Source organism: Sapajus apella, unplaced genomic scaffold (assembly GCF_009761245.1).
Source record: "Sapajus apella isolate SASKATOON/1434 unplaced genomic scaffold, GSC_monkey_1.0 scaffold173, whole genome shotgun sequence".
Taxonomy (NCBI): Eukaryota; Metazoa; Chordata; class Mammalia; order Primates; family Cebidae; genus Sapajus; species Sapajus apella.
Window position 1 is genome coordinate 1,659,458 of NW_022437113.1, and position 9,825 is coordinate 1,669,282.

The 9,825-nt window shown below is 51.5% G+C and overlaps 1 protein-coding gene across 1 annotated transcript in view; it reads left to right on the plus strand.

Moving 5' to 3' along the window:
- Positions 1–5,831: 5,831 nt before the first annotated feature.
- Positions 5,832–9,825, plus strand: part of PLVAP (plasmalemma vesicle associated protein) — a 20,017-nt gene continuing 16,023 nt past the window's right edge. The window contains exon 1 of the mRNA XM_032267862.1: positions 5,832–6,277. Within this exon, the coding sequence (XP_032123753.1) occupies positions 5,909–6,277 (369 nt within the window). The 5' untranslated portion in view covers positions 5,832–5,908. The remainder of the gene's footprint in view (positions 6,278–9,825) is intronic.

Sequence of the window (9,825 nt, forward strand, 5' to 3'; positions counted from 1 at the left end):
CAGAGGGGGACGTGGGCCAGCTGCAACCTGACCTTTCCAGCCCCCAAATCACAGGCAAGGAAGTTGGTTTCTGGTTTTCAGCAGGGAACACAGAGTTCCAGAAAGCACAGGCTTCCACCACCCCACAGAGAAACTCTTTGTCGCCTCCGTCACCTCCAAAAGCACAAAACTTAATTTCACTTCAGTTAACCAAAAACCAAACATGTGAACATAAAAGTGGAGGGCTGGCTGGGCACAGTGGCTCGTGCCTGTAATCCTAGCACTTTGGGAGGCCGAGGCGGGCAGATCACAAGGTCAAGAGTTCGAGACTAGCCTGACTAACCTGGTGAAACCCCGTCTCTACTAAAAATACAAAAATTGGCCAGGTGTGGTGGCACGTGCCTGTAATCCCAGCTACTCGGGAGGCTGAGGCAGGAGAATCGTTTGAACCCAGGATGAAGAGGTTGCAGGGAGCCAAGATTGTGGTACTGCACTCCAGCCTGGGTGACAGAGTAAGACTCCATATAAAACAAAACAAAACAACAGAAAAATTAGCCAGGGGTGGTAGTGCATACCTGTAGTCCCAGCTACTCAGGAGGCTGAGCCAGAATTGTTGCCACCTGGGAGGTGGAGGTTGCAGTGGACTGAAATGGCGCTACTGCACTCCAGCCTGGGCGACAAAGTGAGCCTCTGCCTCAGAAAAACGAAATAGTGGAGAGTTTTCTGAGCTTCACTGAAATCTTTCTTCACCAGAAATATCACTTCCTCAGGGACTTTCCTGAAGTCCTGAGTGATTTTTTTTTTTAAACCTCGTGTCTCCATGAGGACCTCAGTGTCAGTTTTCAGGGAGTGACACAGAGTTGACTTCCTCATGACAGTCTTCCCTTCTCCACTCAAACAAACGAATGTAACCAAGTCAATTGTCTTCGGTCTAGAAAAACAAAAGGCTTTTAAAACGCAAGCCTGAATTTCTGATGCCCCTCCAAGGGAATTTGAAGGGGTTCATTGGCAAAATTTCCTGTAAACATGACAAATTGTTTTCAGGAAAAAACCAATGCTCACATCAGGGCCGACGCATTTGAGCTCATGCAGATTCTCAGCCAGACACTCACGATCTCCCTGCGGATTCTTCTGGCCAAAAACAGACAGAACATTTTCATATAAAGTCCCTGTTTAGAGATTTCAGACATCACAGGCAAAGATGTCAATGAAAACAACCTCTTTGAAAGACAAACTGGTGACAACTATCAAAACGTAAAAAAGACCCAGTAATTTCTTTTTTTTTTTTTTTGAGATGGGGTCTCACTCCATCACCCAGGCTGGAGTGCATCGGCGCAATCTTGGCTCACTGCAACCTCTGCTGCCCAGGTTCAAGCAATTCTCCTGCCTCAGCCTCCCAAGAAGCTGGGATTACAGGTGCCTGCCCTGTGCCTGGCTAATTTTTGTATTTTTAGTAGAGACGGGGTTTCACCATCTTGGCCAGGCTAGTCTTGAACTTCTGACCTCGTGTTCCACCCGCCTCGGCCTCCCAAAGTGCTGGGATTACAGGCATGAGCCATCATACCTGGCCAAGACCCAGTAATTTCATTTCCGGAAATTTGAGTTTCCTTTTTTCTTTTTTTGAGACTGGGTCTCACTCTGTCACCCAAGCCCCAGGCTGGAGTACAGTGGTGCGATCTCTGCTCACTGGAATCCCTGCCTCCCGGGCCCAAGCTTTTCCCTCACCTCAGCCTTCCAAATAGTGGACTGCAGGCACGCACCACCATGCTTGGCTAATTTTTGTATTTTTTGTAGAGGCAGGGTTTCAACATGTTGCCCAGGTGGTCTCAAACTCCTGGGCTCAAGCGATCTGCCTGCCTTGGCTTCCCAAAGCGCTTCGGATTACAGATGCGAGCCACCGCACCCAGCCAGGAAATTTGATTTTCCATCTTTTATTTATTGAAACAAATAACTTAGAAACAATCTAAGTGTCCATTTGTAATTTTATGGTAATGTATCTGGTGAAAACCTAAACAGCCAGCAAAAGGAGTCAATGAATCTCAAACACATAATACTGGGCAAAAAGAGGAAGGTCTATCTTTACCTCTTTTGTTTAAAAAAAAAAAAAAAATCAGGCGGGGTGCAATGGTTCATGCCTGTAATCCCATCACTTTGTGAGGACAAAGTGGGTGGATCACCAGCGGTCAGAAGTTCGAGACCAGGCTGGCCAACATGGCAAAACCCCATCTCTACTAAACGATAAAAAACAAAGAAATTAACTGAGCATGATGGTGTACACCCATAATCCCAGCTACTCAGGAAGCTGAAGCAGGAGAATCACTTGAACCTGGGAAGCAGAGGTTGCAGTGAGCCGAGATCGAGCCATTGCACTCCAGCCTGGTCAACAAGAGCAAAATTCTGTCTCAAAACAAACAAACAAACAAAAACATAAGTTACAAAGTTAAATCAGCTAATAAAACAAATTCAAAACAAACATTACAAATTCAAGGTGTGAGATCAAATTAGGAAAGGACGTCAAATATTGTTTTTGAGCTTGATACAAATGACATTAGTATGTATATTTAAAACTCTGCTTCTCACACGGTGACAACTGCTCTAAATTGTGGCACATCAGTACCATCAGGTCCAGGGAGTGCTTTTCGGTTTTCTGGGAGTTTGAGATTGCCTTTATTTTTCCTTGTCAACTGATATCACATTCATACCTACAAAGATGCAATATCTTCAATATACAATGAAGAACAGCCAAGACATTAAGTGCACACCAAGACCCACACCTCCTGGCTTTGGCCCAGAGGCTGCACCCAGCCTCAGATCCTCCACTGGACCCTGGTCACCCACACTTCATCCCCATCGTGCCCTCCTTTCTCCAGTGCTCTTGCAGGCCTGAGGAACCAGCTGCTGAAGATACTGCCCCTCCCCTGTATCTCAGTTCCTCAGCCTGGTATCAGAGGCCAGGCACAATCCAGCCCTCGAATCTTAAAAAATGCTATCATCGTCAGACATGGTGGTTCATGCCTGTAATCTCAGAACTTTGGGAAGCCAAGGCAGGTGGATCACCTGAGGTCAGGAGTTCGTGACCAGCCTGACCAACATGGTGAAAACTGTCTCTACTAAAAATACAAAACTTATCCAGGTGGTGGTGGCACAGACCTGTAATCCCAGCTACTTGGGAGGCTGAGGCAGGAGAATTGTTTGAACCCGGGAGGCGGAGGTTGCAGTGTGCCGAGATTGCGCCACTGCACCCCAGCCTGGGCGACAGAGCGAGACTCCGTCTAAACAAAAAACAAACAAACCAAAAAAAACCATCATTTATTAAGACTGAGAATGTTCCAGGCGTGGTGTCAAGTACTTCAAAACTGGCTATGTTGTCTTCACTTGCTTTTCGTTTTTGTTTTGGTTTGGAGGGGGTTTTTTTAGAACAGGGTCTCGTTATGTTGCCCAGGTTTGTCTCGGACTTGTGAGTTCAAGCAATTCTCCCACCTCTGCCTCCCTAATTGCTGGGATTACAGGTGTGAGTCACTGTGCCCGGCTATCTCCACTTCAGACAGCAGAAAGCTGAGGCCCAGGGAGGGAAAGTCACTTCTCCAAGGCCGCAAAGCTGGTAGGTGACACAGCCAGAACTCAACTCCAGAAGCCTAAATTGTAACGCTGGGTTCCCTCACACTACATTGCCCCCATTGTGGAAGATGCCCTCCTCCTGCCCTGCTCTGGGGGGCTCTGGGTGGGTCTGGCCAACCTGGAGAAACAGCTGGTTGGGCACCCGTGGCAGCCCCCAGCCCTCCTTCCCCCACTAGCAGCCGCCTGGCTGGGAAGGGTCCAGGAACCACCCAGTAGCTGCAAAGGTCAAAAGTCAGATGTGGGTTTCCTGCCAACCCCTGGGAACTTCCTTCTTCCTGACTCGACGCTCCCCTCACTGCGCACCACCCTGGAGGACCCCTCCGCTCTGTCCACCATCCCTCCCACTTCGTCACCCTGGCTCATGGCGGGACGGGTCCCCGCACCCCAGCCTCCACACTGCCGGACAGAGGACAGCAATTGCATGATTGTCACCTATCTGGGATCCAGCCTCCTTTCCAGCTCCCAGCTGCTGTCCCTCCAGCCCACCCTGACTCCATGGAACAAGGGGTGTCTGTCCCAGTCTGTCTCCCAAGACAGGGAGTTGCTCGTGACTGGGCTTAGGGCTGATGCCTCTTGGGGGACCTGGCATCACCCAGCACGAAACAAAGCAGAGACTGCAGGGAGGGTTTCCCTGGAGCTCCTGATTCTGGGAGATGGGCAGGACACACAGAATCCTTTGCTTCCTGGTCCCCAAATCCCCCCCAGGCCCACCAGGGAGGTGACCCACAGTGACCCCCATGGTTTCTTTGTTTGTTTTTGTTTTTGATTTGAGGCAGAGTCTCACTCTGTCTCCAGGCTGGAGTGCAGTGGAGATCTCGGCTCACTGCAACCTCTGCCTCCCGGGTTCAAGTGATTCCCTGCCTCACCCTCCCAAATAGCTGGGATTACAGGCGCCCGCCATCACATCTGTCTAATTTTTGTATTTTTAGTAGAGACAGTTTCACCATGTTGGCCATGCTGGTCTCGAACTCCCGGCCTCAGGTGATCCACCCACCTCGACCTCCCAAAGTCCTGGGATTCCAGGTGTGAGCTACCGTGCCCGGCCGCCCATGGGGTTTTGAGTGTCCAGGGCAGGAAGCTGAGTCCCATCTATCCACCACTTGTCAGTCACCATCTCATGGAGCCCCCAGCAGTGCCTCCAGCAAGAAATGACCCAATCATAACAACAGCTGCAGAGCGACCAAGCACCGGGCATGCCTCGTCTCACACAGGGGTACACTGAGGCACAGACATGTGAGGCCTCTTGCCCGAGCTCACACAGAGCAGAGCCGGCTCTTCCCAGCTCCAAGCTCATTATTTCCTGTGCCGCAGTTTCCTGGAGCATTTATTGAGCACCTAAGTGAACAGGGCATCAGGGAGCAATGACAGAGCTTGGGGAGCCAGCGCCACCACCATCCATGACTCAGCCCTCCATGACGCCCTCCTGTGCAATTACTGATCACCTACTGTTTGTCGCTCCCTGGGCTAGCTAAGCATTTCACACTTTTTTTTTTTTTTAAACAGTGTCTCTCTCTGTTGCCCAGGCTGGAGTGCAGTGGTGCGATCTCAGCTCACTGCAACCTCCACCTCCCGGGTTCAAGTGATTCTCCTGCCTCAGCCTCTCAGGTGGCTGGAATTACAGGCATGCGCCACCACACCCGGCTAGTTTTTGTACTTTTAATAGAGATGGGGGTTTTACTATGGTGGCCAGGTTGGTCTCAAACTCCTGACCTCAGGTGATCTGTCCACCTTGGTCTCCCAAAGTGCTGGGATCACAGGTGTGAGCCACCTCACCCGGTGCCTTTCCCACATTTTGTGGCATTTAATCAGCACCGTCCAGGGAAGTGGGTCCACGTCTGTAACCAGCCTCTCTCGAGGTAAGTGAAGCTCCGTGAGACCCCGAGGCAGCCCCTTCTTTTCCCTGTGCCTCAGTTTCCCCCACCACACAAGAGAGACAGTAACAGGCCTGGCATGACTCAGTGACCTAACTGCAGCAGGTACTGAGAACAGCACCCGCCACCAAGTAAAGGCAAAAGCGAGGCTCCAAGAGGCCGAGAAAGCCGGATCAGCCAGCCAGCACCCCACCCAGCATTAATCAGAGGTGTCCAGCCATGCCCTGCCTTGGCTCTGGGCCCCCAGCCCCTCCCCCAAGCTCTCACAGCCAGGGTGGGAGTGTTGTGATAACCCGCAGCCCCCGTTTCCTCCGGGCCAGGAAGGAGCCAGGCAGAGGAAGTATTAAGAGGAGCAATATAAGCACTCCCCCCTGCGAGGCGGGGGCCAGAGCAGGCCGGGTGGCGAGCGGGGACGGTGCGCCGGCCGGCAACGGGAGCACATGGGTCTGGCGATGGAGCACGGAGCCTCCTACGCTCGGGCGGGCAGCAGCTCTCACGGCTGCTGGTACTACCTGCGCTACTTCTTCCTCTTCGTGTCCCTCATCCAATTCCTCATCATCCTGGGGCTCGTGCTCTTCATGGTCTACGGTAACGTGCACGTGGGCACGGAGTCCAACCTACAAGCCACCGAGCGCCGAGCTGAAGGCCTTTACAGCCAGGTCGTGGGGCTCTCGGCCTCCCAGACCAACCTGACCAAGGAGCTCAACCTCACCACCCGCGCCAAGGATGCCATCATGCAGATGTTGCTGAATGCCCGCCGAGACCTGGACCGCATCAACGCCAGCTTCCGCCAGTGCCAGGCCGACCGGGTAAGGCTGCGGGCAGGACACTCGCCCTGGGGACCCTGGGCAAGCCACCTCACCTCTCTGAGCCTGAGTTTCCTCATCCAGGAGACGGGGACCATCACAGGACCAATACTCTCTTTTCTTTTGAGACATGGTCTCGTTCTGTCGCTCAGGCTGGAGTGCAGTGGTGCAATCTCGGCTCACTGCACCCTCCGCCTCTCAAGTTTGAGTGATTCTGCTGCCTCAGCCTCCCAAATAGCTGGGACTACAGGCACATGCCACCATGACCGGCTAATATATGTATTTTTAGTAGAGATGGGGTTTTGCCATGTTGGCCAAGCTGATCTCAAACTCCTGACCCGAAGTGATCCGCCTGCCTCAGCCTCCCAAAGTGTTGGGATTGCAGACGTGAGCCTGTGTCCAGCCGATAGATTTTTTTTTTAAGAGACAGGGTCTCCATCTGTGTCCTGGGCTGGGTGGAGTGCAATTGCGATCATAGCCCTCACTGCAGCCTCAATCTCCTGGGCTCAAGCGATCCTCCTGCCTCAGCCTCCTGAGCAGCTGGGACTGTATACAGGCATGGGCCACCATGCCCAGCTAATATTTTTATATTTTGCAGAGACGGGGGTCTCACTATGTTGCCCAGGCTGGTCTCGAACTCCCGGGCTCAAGCAATCCTCTCGCCTCAGCCTCCCAAAGTGCTGGGATTACAGGTGTGGGGCATTGTGTTCAGCTAATTTTTTTTTCTTCCTTTTTTTTTGGAGATAGTGTCTCACTCTGTTACCTAGGCTGCAGCACAATCATGTGAGCAGAGCTCACTGCAGCCTTGACTTCCTGGGCTCCGGCAGTCCTCCTGCCTCGGCCTCTTGGGCTGCTGGCACTGTGGACATGTTAGTACGCCCAGCTCATTTTTTTATTTTTGTAGACATGGGGTCTTGCTATGTTGACCAGGCTGGTCTTGAAATCCTGGGCTCAAGCAATCCTCCCTCCTGGACCTCCCAAAGTGCTGAGATTACAGGGTGGGCATCACCACACCTGGAGAATTTTTTTTTCTTTGAGATGGAGTCTCATTCTGTTTCCCAGGCTGGAGTGCAGTGGTGCAATCTCGGCTCACTGCAACCTCCAACTCCCAGGTTCAAGTGATTCTCCTGCCTCAGCCTCCCGAGTAGCTGGGATTACAGGTGTGTGCCATCACAACAGCTAATTTTTGTATTTTTGGTAGAGATGGGGTTTCACTATGTTGGCCAGGCTGGTCTCAAACTCCTGACCTCAGGTGATCCACCTGCCTCGGCCTCCCAAAGTGCTGGGATTACAGCATGAGCCACCGTGTCCTACCCTGGCCCCTGGCTAATTTCTTTTTTTTTTCTAGAGACAGAATCTCACTATGCTGCCCAGGCTGGTCTTGAACTCTTAGCCTCCTATGCTGAGATTAAAGGCATGAGCCACCATTCCAAGCCAGCAACATTTTTTTTTTTTTTTTGAGACAGAGTCTCGCTCTTTTGCCCAGACTGGAGTGCAGTGGCACAATCTCAGCTCACTGTAACCTCTGCCTCCCAGCTCCAAGCAATTCTTCTGCCTCAGCCTCCTGAGTAGCTGGGACTACAGGTGCATGCCACCACACCCAGCTAATTTTTGTATTTTTAGTAGAGATGGGTTTCATCATGTTGACCAGGCTGGTCTTAAACTCCTGACCTCGAGTTATTTGCCTGCCTTGGCCTCCCAAAGTGCTGGGATCACAGGAGTGAGCCACTGCCCCTGGCCAGGAGAAATTTTAAACCCTTTGCAGAGGCCGGGCATGGTGGCTCATGCCTGTAATCCCAGCACTTTGGGAGGCCGAGGCGGATGGATCACAAGGTCAGGAGATGGAGACCATCCTGGCCAACATGGTGAAACGCTGTCTCTACTAAAATTACCAAGATTAGCTGGGCATGGTGGTGTGCGCTACTCGGGAGGCTAAGGCAGGAGAATCGCTTGAACCCGGAAGGCAGAGGTTGCAGTGAGCCAAGATCCTGCCACTGCACTCCAGCCTGACCGACAGAGCGAGACTCCATCTAAAATAAATAAATCAATAAAATAAATACAAAAATTAGCCAGGCATGATGGCATGTGCCAGTAATCCCAGCTACTCGGAGGCTGAAGTGGGAAGATCGCTTGAGCCCGGGAGGTCAAGGCTTCAATGAACCAAGATGTTGCCACTGCACTCCAGCCTGGGCAATTGAGTGAGACTCTGTCTGGAAAAAAACAAGAACAAAAAAATGATGGACTGAATAAAAGCTCAAAATGTTTTGTTCCTATTCAGTTCTAGTATGTATAAACAGTTCATATTTGCTGTATGCTGGGTGTTGAATTTAGAAATATCAACTCATTGTCAAATCCCAGGAAGTAGGGAGAAGTTTATTTTGTTACGTTTTGTTGTGTTTAAGACAGGATCTCCCTCTGTCGCCCAGGCTGGAGTGCAGTGGTGCGATCTCGGCTCACTGCAACCACTGCCTCCCAGGCTCAAGCGATTCCTCTGCCTCAGCCTCCTCAGTAGCTGGGATTATAGGCACACACCACCACGCCCGGCTAACTTTTGTATTTTTAGTAGAGATGAGGTTTCACCATGTTGGCCAGGTTGGTCTCCAACTCCTGACCTCAAGTGATCTGCCCATCTCAGCCTCCCAAAGTGCTGGGATTACAGAAGTGAGCCGCTGCACCTGGCCAGGAGAAGTTTTAAATCCTTTTCAGAGGCCAGGCATGGTGGCTTACGCCTGTAATCCCAGCACTTTGGGAGGCCAAGGTAGGCGGATCACAAGGTCAGGAGATCGAGACCATCCTGGCCAACATGGTGAAACCCCGTCTCTACTGAAAGTACAAAAATTAGCTGGGCATGGTGGCGCATGCCTGTAATCCCAGCTACTCAGGAGGCTGAGGCAGGAGAATTGCCTGAACCCAGGAGGTGGAGGTTGCGGTGAGCCGAGATCGCACCATTGCACTCCAGCCTGGGTAACATGAGTGAAACTCCGTCTCAAAAAAAAAAAAAAAAAAAAAGAAACACAACCTCTCCTCATTCTTCATAGCTTCTTATATTTCTGCAGAGGGTTCTCTTCCAAAGTTTGCAAGTATGGCCATAGTCTGTTAAATTGTGAACACTTTCTTCAAAAACAGCTTTGTTGGCCAGGCGTGGTAGTTCACACCTATAATCCTAAGACTTTGGGAGGCCAAGGTGGGAGGATTGCTTGAGCTCAGGACTTTGAGACCAGTCTGGGCAACATAGTGAGACCCCATCTTTACAAAAAATACAAAAATTAGCCGGGCGCGGTGGCTCAAGCCTGTAATCCCAGCACTTTGGGAGGCCGAGGCGGGTGGATCACGAGGTCAAGAGATCGAGACCATCCTGGTCAACATGGTGAAACCCCGTCTCTACTAAAGCTACAAAAAATTAGCTGGGCATGGTGGTGTGTGCCTGTAATCCCAGCTACTCAGGAGGCTGAGGCAGAAGAATTGCTTGAACCCAGGAGGCGGAGGTTGCGGTGAGCCGAGATCGCGCCATTGCACTCCAGCCTGGGTAACAAGAGTGAAACTCCGTCTCA